We start from the raw sequence: 21275 nt of genomic DNA on the forward strand, positions 1-21275 counted from the left end.
TCAGAGTGCTGAGTTAGCTGTCACAGGTGGCTTTTGTTTCCATTTGCTGAGTGAAAGAGAAATTGAACAGTATGTCAAGATTAGTGAAGCTTCTACTGTGTCTTTTGAAGGGTATGGCCGGCAATGACTAATACAGTCACTTTTCATTTGCATAAAGTCAGGTTCAAAATGTAGCTTCACTTACCTTTAATATGAAAGGAATGATCAGAGTTCTATTACCACATCTATTTACTTAGATCATTACCATATGAACCTCGTCCTTTCCCTTTCCCAAAAGGCAGCCTTCATTCATGTCACGAAGCTGAGCTGTGAAGGAATACTACCCTAGAGCATCCTGGGAAATATTGGACCAGAGCTATTGCTGTTACTTCTTTGTTAAGCCCCACATCTTTCAAAATTGATGATTCTTAAAATGAGTTCAGAAATTCATTTATTGTACAAAGCACCCCAAATACTCTGGTTAAAAATGTTTTTGTGAGGTAACCTCCCTTTTATGCCCTATATACTGTTATCTAACTTTAACAACTAGAAATTGTTATTTATTCAAATAGCAGCTTGCTTACTTTATGACATTGGCATAATATAGTTACATGCCTAAAGTTAGAATGTATCCACCCGAAGAGTCTCCAAAATCTTGTTTAGTGTAGTGAGGACCGTAATGACATTCTTAAGTACAATAGATATTTTAAAAACAAACAAAGCTGGTACCTCCTATTTTCTTTAAAATAGCATTGACGATATTCTTCCTCCAGTGGATTATAGATCAGAGAGGTCTATAAGAATTTTATAACAATTTTATAAGAATAAAAGCAGCCCCTTAGCAGAGTAGCTTGGGCCTCTGAAATGAAAACAAGATGCTATTTTTCATTCACATCAAGCCTGAGCAAGTATTTGGGTTAGTTTTATATGTCAAAACCAAAAGGGTAGGCTTAGCAAAGACATTGTCTCTTGCTTCAAATAAGGCAGGCTGAGGAGATGTACATCATTTCGCTCACACACAGAACTCCCCTCCCTTTTGTTCCTGCTTCTCTCCTGCTTAAGAGCTGACTGACTCCTCCTTCCTGCAGCTCTGAGGATCACAGGCTGATTGAAGAACACAGCAATTCCGATGGGGAGCTGTGCTCAGTGACTCTCTCTCGTTTTCTCTCTGTCTCCCAGTCTGTGAACCGGCCAAGCTGAAATCTATCTGATAATCTCTCTGCCTTTGAATCCAGCTCTGGAACCAAATGCATCATTTTACTGCTCTTAAAAAGTGAATAGAGTTTGATTACCTCAAGCCAAAGCTGCTTTGCTCCAAAGAAGGACCCAAAAGGATCCAGACATCATTGTTTTCCAGTCTACTTGAGGAGCTTTTGCTTTCATGCCTGAAACTTGCTGGTTTCAGGAGGGAGTTTTTGGCTTTTTTTTTTTTTTTAATTGAAATGTTGAAAAGTTTCTTATTGCTGCTTTAAGTGGAACCCATTTTTCAAATATGAGTTGAGTCAGGTCTAACGGAGACTTGTCTGACCGTTTTCTGCAGGAATGACCGTGGAACATTTTGAGGGAAACTTGGTAGGAGAAAATGAGATCTGATTTGCAACTAACAGCCATGCTTATTAATCGTGAGACTATTTACAGACCTATTGAAAAAGAAATTGAATATTGACCAAGGATAATGTCTGTGTTTCTCAGTAACTTATCAACAAATGACTCTAACCTGTGGAAAGGAAACCATAATTCGACAGACCCTTTAAATCCGCCAGGAACCGTGAATATCTATCTTTTTTGCCTGACATGCCTAATGACTCTGGCAGCCCTGGCAGGCAGCATTTATTCACTAGTTTCTCTGCTGAAAATGCGGAACAGAACTGTGGTGTCCATGCTTGTGGCTTCCTGGTCTGGGGATGATCTCATGAGCGTCTTGTCGGTGACCATCTTCATGTTTTTGCAGTGGCCAAATGGGGTCTCTGACTACTTCCAGTCTCTGTGCACCATCTCTGCCTTACTTTATTTATGCCAGGGCCTCTCGAGCAACTTGAAGGCGACTCTCTTAGTCTCCTACAACTTTTACACGATGCACAGGGCTGTGGGGAGCCAGGCAACCTCCAGAAGATCCGGCCAGGTGCTCGGAGTGGCGCTGACCGTATGGGCAGCCAGTCTGCTGCTCTCGGCGCTCCCTCTGTGCGGCTGGGGCGCCTTCGTGCGCACGCCTTGGGGCTGTCTGGCCGACTGCTCCAGCTCCTACGTGCTGCTCCTCTTCGCTGTGTACACTTCAGCTTTCGGAATACTAGCCGGCCTCTCGGTCCCGCTCACTCACCAGTTGCTGTGTTCCGAGCAGCCGCCGAGACTTCACGCCAACTACCAGGAAATTTCCCGCGGCGCTTCCACTCCAGGGACCCCTGCAACTGGAGGGAGAGTGCTTTCCCTGTCCCCAGATGATGCTCCAGGTCCGGCCCCGCGGTGCTCTGGAGGATGCTCCCCGAGCTCGGACACCGTGTTTGGACCCGGTCCACCCGCGAGGAGCTCAGGGCCAGGGCAGGAGCCGGGGCACTGTGCTGCCGCTGTGGCTGGAGACTGCAGGCGCGAGAACCGGGGGACTCTCTTTGGCACCAGGAGCTTCACCGTGAGCGTAGCGCAGAAGCGCTTTTCTTTGATCTTAGCGCTGATAAGAGTCACCCTTTGGCTGCCCATGATGGTAAAAGTGCGGTTGCTCACGGTGTGCGGATGTGTGTTCCAGACAGTATGAGTGCGTGTTGATGAGACCAGCGCCCCTGGTTTGGAGGGTCACCCAGAGATGTGCAGTTTAGTCCGTTTACAAATGTATCTCGATTGGTTTTCAAGAAGCACTTGGAGGAAAGCAGTTCACGAGTAGGACTAGCAGCCGCGAAGCCTTTGCTAAGTGCTTCTCCATTCAAAATTAGGGAGGAGGGCGGGGAGCGCTTTCAGGCGCAGGAGACTTAGTTTTCCCAGATCTGTCATGGTCAAGGTTGTTCTCTCTCCGAGCAACGTCTGGGAGTATTCAGAAAAGGAGGGAGGCAGTAAAGGAAAACATTGTATGCCTCTATTATTCCCAGAGTCTTCTGTCCTGCGCTCATCTTTGCTCCATTCCTCCATAGTAAGGTCGCAGCCCATCCCCATCAGGAAGAGAGGAGAGGCATAACCACTAGTAGAGAGAACAGAGAGTAGACAAAACCGGCTTTTGTTCACGCCTCCAAGAGAGATCCAGAGGAGAGAAGTGGCAGGTGGTGCCCTAGAGTGACAAGCATGGCCTGGCAGGGCTGAGGGGCTAGGGATTTGACAAAGGACATCTGGAGTACCAAGTACAGGTTTCACAGATGCTTGCCTGTTTTCTGGGATAGCGTTTTTTCATGTTGTGAACTGTGCTTTCCTGGTGGAAACTTGAGCTGGCAGCCAGCACAGACCAGGCACTCAGGAGTGGAAACCCTCAAAAGCCTGTGCAGTCTGGGGAAGCTGGCCTCTTCCCAAAGGATCCTGGTAGCCCAAAACCAGTGATGCCAGCTCAGGAGCGGAGCTTCTAGCTCTCAGATAGGAAAGGGGCCTGGAGAAGGGAGCTGAGGCAGCATGCTTGGGGGAAAAGGCTTGGCAAAGTGGAAAACGTTTTCCTGGGATAGGTCTGAAGCTCTCTGCTTTTACAGATCCACATGGCGGTCCAGCACATCTTGGGGTTTCAGAGCCTTCCCTTTGAGATGCTCAGCTTTATGCTAACCCTCCTGGCCACCACTGTAACGCCAGTGTTTGTCTTGTCTAAATATTGGACACACTTGCCCTGTGGCTGCATCATCAACTGCAAGCAGAACACATATGCAGTGACATCAGATGGAAAAAAACGTAAGTCCTGGATAGTGCAGAGGTTGAGAACAGTATGCAGAGGGTCAAATACAGAAAGGTGGTCTTTTGAGAAAGTTGCCTTAGTAGGTGATGAAGAGTCCAAGGACAAGTGAAATGGTACATAAAAGGAAGATATGTTAAACAATTATCAGCACAGTGCTGGAGTAAATTTTAAATGAGACAGGTTTAAAACAACTCTGTGGACTGCATGTACATTGAATGGTTATTTTAGGTGATTAAAAAAAGAAAGAGAATTCATTCAACCCAGCATGAAATCGACCAAGGACTTTAGATGTTATATCCACCATAACTCTTAGCTGAGTAGAAAATAAATCCCCCTCCCAAGTCTACATAGGAGAAGCCTGCATTTTTGAAAAGTTAAAATTCATTATGTTAAAGTTTATTATTATTGAGTGGAACAGTAAAGAAAAGCGTTTCCATTATTTTCCATTATTTGTATTCTTCCAGGGTGTTGGAAAGTTTTCAGAGTAAGCAATAGGAGCACCTAAAAACATTTCCAAAACAAATTTTAAGTGTATGCCTCTGCCTTTAGAAAACATACAGATATATACACAAACGACAACCCCCCCCCAAATACCTATAATTTCAAGAAAGGACAAAGGTTGGCAGAGTTGTTCATGTATAAATCTCATCATTAGTTACTAAAAAAAATCTGTTTTAAAAACTGCATCTTTAACAGGAATGGAGTCAATTATAAAGCTCAATAGAGTGTAATTGTTCCTATACTAAGACAGGAAAAGTTGAGGAATGACCTGTATGTTTTTACTCTATCAGGAAGGAAAAGGATATCTTTTTTGTCGTTCCAGAAAAAAGATAGGATGTTCTACCATTTAATAAATCCAATACACTAATAAATGCATTAGTGTATGCTGAATTAACTCTTCCATTAATTGTCCTTTACTCAGAATAAGCAAGTATATTTTTGTTTAACAGAGAAGAAAGAGTGAATGAAAACAGTCCATCTCAGACTATATTAGGGCTATAAAAACTGGAGACTATTAAAGAATACTCTGTAATCAATTCTTCAACAGGGTTATTTTATAACATTCAATAGTCATGAACTGCTCATTTTCCATGTATTCATGACATTTAACATCTAGATAATTTTCAAATAACCTGAAGATTTTTTTAGTGTTAAGGGTGCCATAAAGTTTTATTCTCAAAAGACACCAAATTTGTCTATGCCCTTAAAATACAATAACCACAGAACTTGTAATAGTATGTGCTTCTGGAGATTAATATCCAGAGCAATGGTGACATAGAAAATGAAAAATAAATCTTTTTGATAGAAAACACAGAAGAACATAGAACATATAAAAATTACTTACAGACCTGAAAGTTCTACCATTCTATCAAACATTAATATTTTGTCACTAAATTAATGAAGCAATCCTACCTTATATATTTAAAATTGTAAGACAGACAAGAAGAATTTAGAGCAGTCTTTTTAAGAACTAAAGGACACCTCTATCAAAGTCGAAAACAAAGCAGTACAACATATCTATCACTGTAAATCGTCTAGGAAGCAGTCTCTCTGGTACTGCACAGGACAGAAGAACCTACAGCAGGCTAGTGGAATCAATAATCAAGTTAATATTTCATGTTTGAAATTAGAACCACACCTTTCAAGATCAAAGTAATATTTTTCCTCTAAAATTTCCATTGCCCTTATTTGTATAGGGCAATACAGGGAGAGACGTAAAAATTCAGGGAAGATGTTGAAATGTAAGTCTAGAGAAGCATGGCTTCAGAAACAAAACGTGAAAAACATTTATTTAAAATGGCTTCATTCTCTTTTGATCCCAGGCTCTGCCACAGGGAAATTATAAGAATAAGAATGGTGTATTTTCACTATCTGACCCACCATAAATTTTCCTATTGCTAGGATGACACACAATTTTGAAACTCCAAAGATGGCTCATCCTCAGGTGGGCAGGAGCTTGGTCAGTTACTTGATATAGTACTTTGATTCTATATAGTTATAGTACTTTGATGGCTCCAGTTTCACACTTAAGCTTTTTCTCCTTAACAGATTAGTGTTCCCCTTTAATGTTTTTTTGTTGCCATTGTTTTGTTTTTTGCTGAAAATTCCAGGAACAAGAAAAGGAACATATTTTTCCCTAATTCATACTTACCGTAAATATGATATAAACACGATTCTACATCTCAGCTTCACTATATGGAAACTGAGAGACATGCAACCAGAAAATGAAGTTTCCAGGGATAATAGTTCTCTCCTTTTTCCAACAATAATCTGTATTACTAATGTCTCAAGACAAAAGTGGTTTTAAAACAGGATAGTTTTAACACGGAAGTCTCAGGTGGCAGACATATGGATTGGATATGGCTTTCACACCCATTTTGTTTTAAAATTAAACAGACAGTTCAAGTAAAATACTTTCTAAGTATAAAAATCAGATTTTCGGCTTCCTTTTTTTTGATGAAGTCAAAGTATCTGGTGGCATATTACGCTGAAGAATTGTATTTATAAGCTGACAAAATTACTTATGTCTAAAACTGTCATTGGCAAGATGTGATTAAAATCAGAAGACTAGAGCTAATTCATGTCCTAAATAGGATTTTGCTTTTCAGAACAAATGAGCGTGTGTGCTCAGTTGTGTCCAATTCTTTGTGACCTCATGGACTGTAAGCCCACCAGGCTCCTCTGTCTGTGGAATATTCCAGGCAAGAATACTAGAGTAGGTTGCCATTTCCTCCTCCAGGGGATCTTCCCCACCCAGGGATTGAACTCACATCTTCTGCATTGGCAGACGGATTCTTTACCATTGTGCCACCTGGGAATCCCCAGAACAAATATAACAGTGTACTTATTTCTCATAAGTGTAGTATTGATTTCCAAAAGATCCTGACTCTATCCTGATGGTCCTTAAGCTTCTTGTAAGTTACTAGTCTGTCATTGTCCACCCTGTTATAGTGTTATAGCCAATTACCTTCATTAGTTAGTCAGAATTTACCTCTAGTGTTAAGGAAAAGTAACTAACAAGAAATATTTCTATTGGTTACATTTTATAATTAACATACTTCCCTTAACTTAAAGATAGCATATTGGAGACATTCTGCTTTTATTAACATATTTCTCTCAAGGGTCTGATTAGCAGTACAGCAATGTCCCATAGAGGCTAATAACTCCAATTCTGGAGTCAGCTTTAAATTCAAATCTCTTTAAGTAAGTAATCTTAGGCTTCCTTTAACAGCCTCAGTTTTCTCAAACAAAAATAGAACCAATTTGCCTATTATTATGTAGGGTTGTTGTTTTGTTAAATGACATGACCCATGTGCCTAACTGGCCCCGGAATGCTCTAGTTCCCCATTGTATCTTTCGCAATCAGACTTCCTTCTTGAAGCCTACCTCAGACTGCCTCTTGCACCTCATAACATGCAGGTAAATTGTCCATTGAACTAAATCTTTAAAAATCTTGCTCATTTTTGCTTTCTATACTTCATAGTTGTGATGTGTAGGTAATAAGATATATAGCTACAGATAATCAATTTACATGATAAAATTAGGGTTTTATGACAGTTTTTGTTTGCTTAATATCCTTGAATTGACCACTTGTCACTTGGTATCTTATTTTAGAGAAAAAGAAAACCTATCAATAATTGAAACATCCCTTTATTCAGCTTTCACACTATTAAAATAAACTAAAAATTCTAATTTAATTTTACTGAACTATATTATTAGAAAAACTTAAGTAGTGAGACAGTGGATAGTGTTAACATCTGTTTCTCTTTTTCCATTTTCTTTGAATAGATATTTTTGTTTGTGTCCTGGTTCAAACAAAGAGTGTTTTTGCCTCAAATAATGAATGATAACTATAAATTCTATCTTTCAGTCAGTGAAATTGGTTTGTAAATCTTCAGTTCTGAGACAATTTCAGTAATAGAATCAGCATATGAATGACACAAGGGTGTACTATGAAATAAATCAAACTTTACCTGTTGTTTTCATAGAAAGTTTATAGTTTTTAATAAACTTTTCCCCCAAGGATCTCTCAATGTGTGCTGAGGGTGTGCTATAAAACACAGAGCTATCCAAGTAGAAAAAGGTTTTGAAATGAGCCATATTTGAAAGATGAAAACCAAAATATTACATGGCATTTTGTCTACCATCTTGATATAGCTTCATTCTTAATACTCAAAAATTATCTAGTATTTAATGACATTCACACAAAACAATTATATCACTTCTGTCACATTCTCACTTGTTATTGTAGTAAAACTTTATACTGTATTCACCAAATAGTAGTAGTGTATATAGGATATCATCATATTTCATCTGATTTAAACCATAGAAAGTTTTATGCATTCCTGCTAAACTCATCTTGTAATTAATAAGGTATAGACATGTTGTAAAATGCTTCATTTCACAGAAATATAAATATATGCATATTTTTACAGTTCATTTCAAATTATTCATGCTATTTTTAAACATTTAAAAAGTATTTCAGCATTATCTAATTTTTAATGTATTTGTTTATAAACATAAATGTCAGCAATGATATACATTAAAATATTGAAAGCAGTTATATCTATTGTTGGTATTGCCAGCTGAATAGCTCAAAGAATATTAAAAGCTTCCTTTTTGAGTTTTTTTTTTTAAGGATAAATTGCTTTTGTTATGTTTATTTATTTATTTGGCTGTGTTCGTTTATAGTTGTGGCATGCTGGAACCTCATTGTATCATGCAGATCTTTTGTTGAACACACAGACTTTCTCTAGTTGTGGCACATGGGTTCAGTAGTAGTTGTGGCAACGTGGACAATCTACTTGTGGTGTACCAGTTTAGTTACCCTGATGCATGTGGGGTCTTAGTTCCCAGACCAGGAATAGAACTCACATCCCCTGCACCAAAAGGCAGATTCTTAACTAAAGACTGCCCTGGGCCACCAGGGCAGTCTCTATCAAGAGCTTCTTAGTTAATATCTAGTAAAATAAAATTTATAAACTATGTATTTTATCCTAAAATAAAGAAATGCACAATTGGTAGACCAATATAGCTACCCTAAAACTGAAAGAATATGAGACTTTTTAAATTTATAGTTAAAGTTTTAAATAAAATTTGTTTAAAGACTTCAGGGTTCTGGAGCTGTATGTATGTCAAGCCTTTCATTGTGTAAGTGACAACAATTAGGCCCAGAATGATATGATGGCTTGAACTTGTAAGGACTATTTCTTTGCATAATTGACAAGATCATTTTAAGATTTCATACTAATCAGGTTTAACTCACTTTCTTATTTTTATTCACTTTGTATATTCAACTGCAGTTTACATCTACCTTCCTAATCATGGAATTTTGTTTTTGTTTTTACATAGCCAAGAGGAGATGCTTTGAATTCAATCTATCATTCCAGCAAAGTTATGGAATTTATAAAATAGCACATGAAGATTACTATGATGATGATGAAAATTCTACAGCCTGTCACAATCTCATGAACTATGAGTGCACAACTACAAAAGACTCTCAGAGAGACACTCATATCTTCAGTGCCATAAAAGTGGAAATCAGCACCACACCCTCTCTGGACAGCTCCACACTAACAAGCATCAACAAATGCACAAACACTGACATTATAGAAGCTGAAGAGGAGTCCCACAATGAAAGAGGTGTTGATCCACTACTCTCTGAAAAAGCAGAAGGTGATATTAAATATGATGAAACCACCTTTTTGGAAGGGCCGGAAAGAAGACTTTCTCATGAAGAGAGTCAGAAACCAGACCTCTCAGACTGGGAATGGTGTAGGAGTAAATCAGAAAGAACCCCTCGTCAGGTACAGTAAAGATTGTTATTATTGTAAAGTAAAAATGAGACCAAGCATGACAGCATGCAAAAAAATTATCAGTTGTTTATTTCATTCAAGATAGTATTCACTTTCCTCAATTAATTTCCATAATATTAGATTTATTTCAAAGTGTCTTTTGAAGGACTTCTAATGTTTTTAATTAGTTCTATACTTTCATTCAAATTCTATATGTTTGGGGATTGGCAGAGTTAAAAATGCTTTTTGAGAAGAGTAGAGCATTCTAACTTCATGTAATCCATATAAATTCAGACTAGACCCTTGAAACTTCTCTCGTGTTAATTAACTTACAGGTTTTATTTTTCTTCACCTGAAAACTTCACACAAGTCCCTGAAAGAGGTTTGGGGGCAAAAGTTTATACAACTAGTGATGAAGAAATAGTCCTATTGCAACTGTACTAGATAGCTTACCTATTAACCTTGCTGAAATTAGTCCCTCTAACACTCAGCAAGGAAAAAAAGATCTGTTTCAGAATACACCCAAGTGAACCTTTACAAAACCCTGCTTAATGTTCCATCTTTTTAAGGATTGAAGAATGTTTATATAATGTTTTTTAATGAAAGAATTTGTATGTTAAGCTCATCTCATTCTTTCCTAGATTACAGCCTGCCTATAATGGTGAGGAGTACTTATTTTATTAAAATCATAGTGTGATATTGATATGATTGTTCTTTCCTCTAAATGCTCATATCTGATAATTAAAGTTGCCCTTGCTTTCCACACAATTGATTTACTAGGAAAAGATACCTTTTTCTACCTGACAGTGTAAATCTAAGTCCACTTGCCCATAGTCTCTGAAATTAAAAATACAATTCTTCAAATACCCACTAGTAATAATGCAATCATTGATCAAAAATATGACCATAAAGCACCAATTATGAATATGAACAGAATTATCTGAGATTTCCTTTATTCTTCTAATTAATTAAAACTACTAGTTTTACTTTGATATCATCAGTTTTAAAAGTTGGATAATAAAACAAAGCATACAAAACATATGATTAAAAATAATTACACATAGTGTTCAATGATTGGATATCTCAAAAAAAAATCACCAGATATTTACTGTCAATTGAAAAATATCATAAAAAGTGTATTACTAATAGGACATATTGTTCTGTCAGTGTGGATGCACTGACAGGACACACACAGTTTTAAAACAATGTGGCATCCCAGCTAAAAGGGGCCTCCCTACAATATCATCATCAATTTGCTCCTAAATAATCTAAGCCTCCTGGTTTTCTTGCACTTAAAAATTAAGTAATATTCATGATGAAGTGAGTATGTATATGTGTCATTGTGCACCCATGTTCATCCCAGTGACTTGGAGCTATGGTACCCTGTGCTACTCCTCTGTTCCATCCTCATGCTTACCTCTTATCAGTTACAGCTATCTTGACTCTTGCTCATGCTTTTTGGTTTTACTATTTTATCACAAATGAGTGTATTTCTAGCATAATATAGTCCTTAGTTTTGCTTGTTTTGAGTTTCCTAAAGATAGCAACATATCTGGGTGGGACTTGTGTTTTTTTCCATACTACCTTACTTTAAAAGACTTCATTTTCTAATTTATTTTGTCAAAACAATGGGAAATGCTGCCTCAAGTATCACAACTTATAGCTCTTATTTAAAAGCCTTAGTTATATTTTTGGAGAATATAATCCGTTCTCCTAGAATTGGGGGAATATGTAAAAGGATCAGACACTGCTTACAACTAAGTATATTGTCTTATGAGAATAGTGAAGTACAACTTACAAACCTCTGTAAATCAAAAACCAAAATGATATATGGAAAACAAAAAATCAATCCAGGTATCTTTCAACTACAAAGATTGCTTATTAAGTATTAATATTGTAACATCTGTGAAGAACAAATAATTCAGGAAACTGATTTTAAATGATCCTTTAAAAATATTTAGTGGTAAAATAGATAATACAATGCTTAGGAAAGGTAAATTTATATTTTAAGAGACTAATTAAAATTAAATGAAATACTATCATAAATTTTAAAACAACAGCAAGAAATCCTTAAGCTACAGGCTGATGTTATTGGTATGACTTTTCCTTAGCATATCACCTACGGACTTTAAGGTTAACATTATAACCAAAATGTGTTTTAGGGTTGAAAAGTTTTTCTTCTGACCAAAGATTGGTTTTAACTCTTAACCTATTCTTCACCAGCAGATATTTCATGGGAAAAGGTAATGACTTAAAAAGCACTTTCTTTTCATCCTCTCCTTCAAAGTTCTTTCTTTGCTCTGAAATCAACTTAACTTATATATCTTATAGTGATACATTAAACTTTGGTAGATATTGTAGTAATTATGAAAACACTATCTTTTTATCTTCTATGGTTGTATTTTCAAATATTTAAGTTCAATTTATCAGTTCATTGAATTATCCATGTTCTTTGTTTTGGGGCTATGAAAAACACAGGTTTGATTTAAAATGTATTTAACTGTCCCTACCATATTTTTACAATGTGCTCAATCATTCAGTTGTGGCTGACTCTTTGCAACCTGATGGACTGTTGCCCACTAGGCTCCTCTGTCCATGGGGTTCTCCAGGCAAGAATACTGGAATGGGTTGCCATTTCCTATGCCAGGGGATCTTCTCAACCCAGGGATCAAACCCATGTCTCCTGCATCTCTGCACTGGCAGGCGGATTCTTTATCACCTCACCACCTGGGCAGCCTTTTTTTTTTTTTTTTTTTTAGAATACAATAAACATTGCTTTTTTTTTTAGCGTTTATGCAAGTAAACAAATTCTCAGTATATCGTGTTGGAAATTCTGGTAGGCATGAGAGTGTCAGATCAAGGTTAAGTTATAAAGAAAATGGCAGAAGAATGACTTGAGTAGGTTTAAATGCTGTCCGATAAAATGTATCAGAGTGAGAGTGTTTGTAAGACTAAAATTCAGTGTTATACTTAGCCACACAATTGCTTCTTTTTGGACCCCTAGTAGGTTGAATCCTAAGCAGTTTATTATTTTAAAGTTCAGGGAAAAAAATAGAAATGTCAGAGGTCTTCAGTTACAAAGTTTTAATGTGACTGTCCCTCAAATGAAATAACGATTTTCTAGAACCTCAAAGTTTTGTCATCTCTGAATAAAGAAAACTGTACTTATAAAATAACTTGTTAGCTTATTGGAGATCACTTTGGGCTTCCCTGGTGGCTCAGAGGGTAAAGCGTCTGCCCACAATGAGGGAGACCTGGTTCGATCCCTGGGTCAGGAAGATCCCCTGGAGAAGGAAAAGGCAACCCACTCCGGTACTCTTGCCTGGAAAATCCCATGGACGGAGAAGCCTGGTAGGCTACAGTCCATAGGATCGCAAAGAGTCAAACATGACTTCACTTTCACTTTTTCTCTTTTAATACTAATCTCATCAGGTTATCCATGGATTTCATTTTCTTTTCTTTTAACTTGTTGTCTTAGAGCCCTAGAAATTCATTTATTACTATGAATTAGCAACAAAGATATGCTGTTATCATGCACTTCAGTTCAGTTTAGTTCAGTCGCTCAGTCGTGTCTGACTCTTTGCGACCCCATGAATTGCAGCACACCAGGCATCCCTGTCCATCACCAACTCCCAGAGTTCACTCAAACTCAGGTCAATCAAGTCAGTGATGCCATCCAGCCATCTCATCTTCTGCCGTCCCCTTCTCCTCCTGCCCCCAATCCCTCCCAGCATCAGAGTCTTTTCCAATGAGTCAACTCTTCACATGAGGTGGCCAAAGTACTGGAGTTTCAACTTTAGCATCATTCCTTCCAAAGAACACCCAGGACTGATCTCCTTTAGAATGGACTGGTTGGATCTCCTTGCAGTCCGAGTGACTCTCAAGAGTCTTCTCCAACACCACAGTTCAAAAGCATCAATTCTTTTTTTTTTTTTTTAAATTTTATTTTATTTTTAAACTTTACATAATTGTATTAGTTTTGCCAAATATCAAAATGAATCCGCCACAGGTATACATGTGTTCCCCATCCTGAACCCTCCTCCCTCCTCCCTCCCCATTCCATCCCTCTGGGTCGTCCCAGTGCACCAGCCCCAAGCATCCAGTATCGTGCATCGAACCTGGAGTGGCAACTCGTTTCATACATGATATTTTACATGTTTCAATGCCATTCTCCCAAATCTTCCCACCCTCTCTCTCTCTCTCAGAGTCCATAAGACTGTTCTATACATCAGTGTCTCTTTCGCAGTCCAACTCTCACATCCATATGTGACTACTGGAAAAACCATATCCTTGACTAGATGGACCTTTTAGTCCCACTTATAATTCTTTATCATCATAGCATTTAAAAGATGAAAGGTCCTCTACTACACCAGTAGAATATAGAAAAACAGATTCGGAAACAATCCTCAAAGGAGAGTCAAGTGCTGGAAGTGACTGCTTTTTGAATTAGCCATACCAACCATTTGGAATAATGAAGAATAAACCAGTAAGAACTAACTTAAAGTCACCAGGGAAATCAAAGAAATTTTAATTTTAAGGAAAATGTTTTAACTATCTAAAAATAGTTTTACAAATCAAAGTTAAGTACTTCTTTGTAATATTTAAGTACAGCTTTAATATCTAATCACCAAGAGATGGATATTAGTTTAAAGAATGGGGCAAAGTCATTCATATCAATGTATGGCAAGAGCTATCACAATGCTGTAAAGTAATTAGCCTTCAGTTAAAATTAATTAATTACTTTTTTAAAAGGAAAACAAGAATGTGGGGATAAAACATTTAAGTGATGTAACATCAAAACTCTAATAAAGAAATACACTGCAAAAAAAGAGAATGGGACAAAATCAATCCTTGTCACTTCATATATGCCCCAAAGTGAAATAAGACTTGAATACCCCAGTGTACATATCTCTTTCCTCTCCCTAAAAAAGTGCATCTTCCCTTTTCATTTTAAAAAATAAGCTATTAAAAATTTAAATCAAGCATAAGATGTTAGTGTTTCCTCTGACACTGTCACCTTGATAATTGCAAATGCTTAAACTTGTTCTCTGAGTAATTTTTGGCATTTTTAAACTGAAGTGACATAAGGGGAAAACTCACATATCACCTCCTGTTTGTGGCCTCAAGGCAAAGATGTAGCCTCATCTGAACACAAAATGAGTGTTTGGAATATAGATTTTTTTATATTTAGCTACATCTGTTTGTTTGGAGTAGTTAATTCCACTCACTATTCAGAGATCTGAAAATTGTTACACTGCTTTCTTTTTTCAAAACATTTATAATCCTTTTTGTTTTATGATTACAAGGTAATATAATTATTGTAGGAAAAGTTTAGAGATTGCTGCTAAGTGAAGAAAAACATCCACTTTTAACCACCCAGAGTTAATCACTGTTTACATTTTATCATATAAAATTTTAGGCTCGTTTCTAAGCATATATTTTCACTTTTGACAGAAATGGGATTGTAGTGCACGAATTGTTTTGAAATCTGTTTTTTTCCACGTAAGAGTATAATTTTCACCTGATTTAAATTGTTTGAGCCATTTGTGTGATTATCTGGTATAGTTTAGAATGGCTGTTTAGAGTGTGGTTTAAAAACTTGTTCACGAATGTAAATTTGTTCTCAAGTATTTAAAGTCTTGAAAGTTCAAACTAAGGAAATTTCATTGTAAGCTAATTTGAATATTTCATAACACATTTTACGATCCTCACAGCATGTACCATTTGCTGAAATGAAATAACGTTGGGCTAAATGTTCAATTTCTATGGATTCAAGAGGATTAGCATTGGGTCAAAGCTTATGTAGAATCTTATTCACTTTTTAAGCTAAGGGTTGTGTTAATATCCTCAAAAAACACTCATGGTTTAAACCTTAAAGGCTTTGTGTTGGACCCGCCCAGTTATGGCTTAGATCTCTTCTACAGCTCCAATTGTTATCCCTTATTTGAACTCATGTAGCTGGAAACACTACATTTTAAAATCTTTTTTAATATGAATTCACTTTAGAGTTACAAAACAGTTTTTAAAATAGTATGAGAGTTCTAATATATCCTTCATCTAGTTCTATTAATGTTAACATGCTACATGATGATAATATAATTATTAGGGAATTAATAACTAATTTATAGACCTTATTTCAGTTTTACTAGCGTCCTGCTTATGTCCTCTTTTCTGGTCCAGAACCTGTTCCTCAATTCATTACTGCAGTTACTGTCATGCCTCCTCAGATTCTTCAGTCTCTAGCAATTCCACAGTCTTTCTGTGTCTTATTACAGATGACTTTGACACTTCTGAAGACAACCAGCCAGTTTGTTTCACTTTGCTTTGTTTCTAGGATATCCTTGAGTTTGTAATTAACACATGTTTTCTATTAATCAAATTGAAGTTATAAATTTTTGACAAGAATAACACAGAAGTGATGTTTGCCCTCCCCAGCATACCATATCAAGAGGTTCATGATGTTGATATGTCTTACGACAATGATATAACCTTTGATCACTTGGTGGTGTCTGCCAGATTTCTCTATGTAAAGTTACTATTTTTCCCTTTGTAAATTATAACTATTTTGTAGGGAGATATTTTTGAGGCCATGCTATGCAAATATTCTGTTTCCTATCATACTTTTGCCCACTAATTTTTGCTTTAATTTATGAATCTTGCCTGTAACAATTATTATGTGAAAGTGATTTTCTATTTCTATAATTTCTCTATATTTATTATTGGAATTATCCTGCAAGAAAAAAATGATCTCTTCTCCTGTTATTTGTGTTAGTATTCGATCAGATACTTATTTTAATCTCTATGTTATTAGTAATACTATTTATTTTATTACTCCAGTTAGCCTACATTTGGCCATTGGGCTATTTTGACTTATTCAGGTTTATGCCTTTATCCATTCAATATGCCATTCTTATCTCTTTTTAGCACTTCCTTACTTTCTAGCAGTACAAGGTATTAGTCAGTATCATCTTATATTTTTCCTGACCCATCCCTAGAATCAATCATTTTCCTAAGGAGTTCCTGTTCCTTTTGTTAAAGAATGGGATTTAGAAACCAACATCTGGGTTCTAGTTATTGTTACTAGTTATTGTTATTGTTGCTGAGATGTCTTGCTTCTAGACTCTATCACTGGACAGATCTAGGAATACATGTATGTATGCTCATGTGTGTGTGTGTGTGTGTGTATATATATATATATATATGTATATATATATATATATATTTCCATATCAATTTCTCTTTAAAAATCATTTAAAACCATGATTTAAACTGATAGCTCCAAATCCAATCAAATATCACAGCATTCATTCAAACCCTTCCTTTTTCTTTTTCTGATAGTGAGAAAACTGGTTCTCATTCTCCACAAATTTATTTACTTATCTGCTCAACCCTGATATACACATAAAGTAGTTTTAGAAATACTAACCCTAGTGGTCCAGTGACTAAGATCCAGGGCTCCCAATGCAGGGGGTCCATGTTCGATCCCTGGTCAGGGAACTAGATCTCACATGCTGCAACTGAGAGCTCACATGCCTCAACCGAAGAACCCCCATCTTGCAACTAAAAGAAAACACATGCTGCAGTGAAGAACGAAGATCCTATGTGCTGCAACTAAGATCCAGTACAGCCAACTAAATAAATAAATATTTGAGAAAGAACTACTAACCCATGCTGCTGCTGCTGCTGCTGCTAAATCACTTCAGTCGTGTCTGACTCTGTGCGACCCCATGGACTGCAGCCTACCAGGCTCCTCTGTCCATGGGATTTTCTAGGCCAGAGTACTGGAGTGGGTTGCCATTGCCTTCTCCCCTAACCCGTACTAGTGTGGGAAAAAACATTAACAGAATACAATAGTTGTGTATAGTTCTTTTTATTTTTAACCTTAGAGTTGACACGGTTGTCCACTTTTAGTTAGGTTAGTTATTTTCATTTCCATTCCCTTCATTTTGTATTACATATTGAGTTTCTCTCACATTCTTTTTGAGTTTGATTATTTATGTTTAAGTATGTGAAATTACTGGGTTTTCCAGGTCACTCAGTAGTAAAGAATCTGCCTGCCAATGCAGGAGACATAAGAGATGAAGGTTCAATCCCTGGGTCAGGATGATCCCATGAAAGAGGAAATGGCAACCCACTCCAGTATTCTTGCCTGGGAAATCCCACAGACAAAGGAGCCTGGCAGACTATAGTCCATGGGGTCGCGAAGAGTTCAATAGACTTAGCAACTAAACAGCAGCAGCAGCAGCATGTGAAATTATTACCGTGTTTCCAAGAGTCAGAACTATTGAAAAGGTAGACCATCCGCCCTCATTCCTTTTTCCCATTCTCATTTTCCCATTCTTACTTCCTGTTCCCACCTAGCCCCTGTAAATAATCAATATCATACTTTCTAGTTTAATCATCCTGTATTTCTTTTAGCACAAAGAGCAGATACATGCATATCTTCTTATATCTTCTTCTTCCTTACATATATTCTTTTGTACTTTGCTTTTTTCATTAAGTAATGTCCTAGAAGTTTCTATATATCAGTCATAGAGATATTTCTCATTCTTTATATAGCTGCATAATAATCTATAGTGTAGATACACTATAGTTAATTCCACTACTCTCTTATATGAGCCTTAGATTATTTCTGATACTTTGCAATTAAAAATAATATTGCAGTGAATAACCTTATGCAAATGCATTTTCATATTGTTGGAAGTGTGTCTTTAGATAAATGCCTAGAACTAGAATTTCTAGGTTAAAAATTAAGGGTAATTTTGTTAGAAATGGTCACACAAGTTTGCACTGCCACCAGCAAGGTGTAACAGAAGACCCTTTCCACCACCTCCTCAATAGAATATATTATCATGCTTTTTACTTCTTGCCAGTCTGATAGTAAAGAAATGCTATCTCAGGGTTGTTTCAAATTATAGTTACATAATTATAAATGAGTTTAAATTGTTTTCATTTAAGAGCCTTTTTATCGTTTTTGTTTTTTGTAAATTGTTTTTATCTTTTCCCATTTTTCTATTGGATTTTTGTCCCTTTAGCCTTTAATTTTTGAAGGTTCCTTACATATTGGGGATATTAGTTCTTTGTGACATATGCTGTAAATATTTCCCAAGTTTTCCATTTGTCTTTTTAACTTTACTTAAGCTGTCTTTAGTATGTATAATTTTTAATATTTTTATAGTAAAAATATCATTTTTTATTTACTTGTCTCTGGATTTAGAAAGTCAGTTTTTTATTTTATTTTATTGAAGTATAGTTGTTTTACAATGTTATGTTGGTTTCAGATGCACAGCTCAGTGGTTCAGTTATACATTCTTTTTCAGATTCTTTTCTTTATAGGTTATTAGAGTATGTTGAGTATAATTCCCTGTGCTATATAATAGGTGTTTGTTGGTTATCTGTTTTATATAGTATAAATATGTTAATCCCAATCTCCTAATTTATCCCTCCCTGACTTTCCACTTTGGTAACCATAAGTGTGATTTCTATGTCTGTGTGTCTATTTCTGTTTTGTAAATATGTTCATTTGTATAACTTTTTTAGATTCCACATATTGGTAATGTCATATGATATTTGTCTTTCTCTGTCTGCCTTACTTCATTTAGTATGATAATCTCCAGGTCCATCCATGTTGCTATAAATAGCATAATTTCATTCTTTTTATAGCTAAGCAATATTCCATTGTGTGTATGTATATGTGTGTGTGTGTATACACATACACATGTATATCTCACATCTTTATTCATTCATATGTCAATGGACATTTAAGTTGCTTCCCTGTCTTGGCTATTGAGAATAGTGCTGCAGTGAACATTGGGGTGAATATTTTCAAATTATAGTTATTTCTGGATCTATGCCTAGGAGTGGGATTGCAGGATTGTACAGTAACCCTATTTTTAGTTTTTGGGGGATCTCCATACTATTCTCCATAATGGCTGTATATAGTGGCTTCAGTATACATTCCCACCAACAGTATAGGAGGGTCCCTTTTTCTCTACAATCTCTTCAGCATTTGTTGTTTGTATACTTTTTGATGATGACCATGATGACCAGAGTAGAAAGCCAATTTTAAATGGAGTTTACTTGAGTTTTCTTACTTGTATGGTTTATGGTTTCAGTTTTTACATTTATATCTCCAATCCATTTGGAATTTATTTTTGTGTTTGGTATAACATATGAATATAATTTTATCTTTTTTCCAAAGGTTTACCCATTATTTTCTAAAAGGAGTCATTTATTTAAAACTCAAATATTATCCACAGTGTTTTGAGACATAATCTTTATCTTATAATAAATTTCCATATTTACTTGGGTCTACCTCTGGTCTTTCTATTCTATTCCACTATTTGTCTATTCATGCACTGGTATCTCACTGTTTCAATTAGAGAGACTTTTAGATTATAATAAATTTTAATGTCTAGTAGTCCTGACCTCCCCATTCCCCTTATAGTTTTCTTTCTCGGTATTTTTCTTGCTATTCTCGTATGCTTGCTTTTCCATAACAACTTTGATTTCAACTTGTTTACTTCCTTTAAAAAAGCTTTATCAGGATATTGTTAAGTTTATAAGTTGGTCCAAATAAAATGTTATCATGTTAAGTTGTCCTATCCTTTTCATTTGTTCTAGTCCACACTTGGATCTTTCTTATAAAAGATTTAAAAATGTTCTTCCTATAAACTTTACACATTTTATTTAGGTTTATTCATGAATATTTGATCTTCTTTTTTTTAATTGTAAATGAGGTTTTTCTCTAATGTCAGGTACTCTAAATGGTTATTGTTTGTGTGTATTAAAGATATTGATTTCTGCCTCTTAGTACTATATCTGTTATACTACTACATTATTTTATTGTTTAAATAAAATCATTGGTTATCATTAATTATCTAGGATTTTCTCAGTGTACCATCATACCATCAACAGAGTAGTTTTACTTCTTCTTTATCAATACTTATGCCTCTGTTTAATTTCTTCTCTCTAGTTGTATTTGCTGATCCCTCTAGAATAATATTGAATAGGGAAAGAGACAGGGAAATCAGTCTTGCCTTGTTCCTGATCTTAGTGAAAGATTACTGATGTCATCCCATTGAGGAAAATCCTGGCTCTTGTTACTTTCTAAGGCAGTTAATTTAATCTTTGGTGATGATGATGATATGATTAATATTTATGGAGCACTTGCTATGTGTCATACACAGTACATATAATTGTTTATTTAGAATTCATAAGGATTATCTAGCAGATCAGTTCAATTCAGTTCAGTCGTTCAGCCATATCTGACTCTTTGCGACCCCATGGATTGCAGCACACCGGGCTTCCCTGTCCATCACCAACTCCTGGAGTTTACACAAACTCATGTCCATTGAGTCGGTGATGCCATCCAACCATCTCATCCTCTGTTGTCCCCTTCTCCTCCCGCCCTCAATCTTTCCCTGCATCAGGGTCTTTTCAAATGAGTCAGCTCTTCCCATGAGGTGGCCAAAGTATTGGAGTTTCAGCTTCAACATCAGTGCTTCCAATGAATATTCAGGACTGATTTCCTTTAGGATGGACTGGTTGGATCTGCTTGCAGTCCAACAGACTCTCAAGAGTCTTCTCCAACACCACAGTTCAAAAGCATGAATTCTTCACCGCTCAGCTTTCTTTATAGTCCAACT

At 36.2% G+C, this 21275-nt stretch overlaps 1 protein-coding gene across 2 annotated transcripts in view; it reads left to right on the forward strand.

The window, feature by feature from the left end:
- GPR149 (G protein-coupled receptor 149) overlaps positions 1 to 21275 on the forward strand; it is a 156054-nt gene that overhangs the window by 72252 nt on the left and 62527 nt on the right. The window contains exons 1-3 of one of the 2 annotated variants that reach the window (XM_055570349.1): positions 1655 to 2674; positions 3636 to 3828; positions 9185 to 9639. In XM_055570349.1, coding sequence (XP_055426324.1) covers positions 1655 to 2674; positions 3636 to 3828; positions 9185 to 9639 — 1668 coding nt within the window. Of the gene's footprint in view, positions 1 to 1654; positions 2675 to 3635; positions 3829 to 9184; positions 9640 to 21275 lie in introns of those variants that run through there. The other variant, XR_008711085.1, reaches the window with a different exon arrangement.

This window comes from Bubalus kerabau, chromosome 2 (assembly GCF_029407905.1).
Source record: "Bubalus kerabau isolate K-KA32 ecotype Philippines breed swamp buffalo chromosome 2, PCC_UOA_SB_1v2, whole genome shotgun sequence".
Classification (NCBI taxonomy): domain Eukaryota; kingdom Metazoa; phylum Chordata; class Mammalia; order Artiodactyla; family Bovidae; genus Bubalus; species Bubalus kerabau.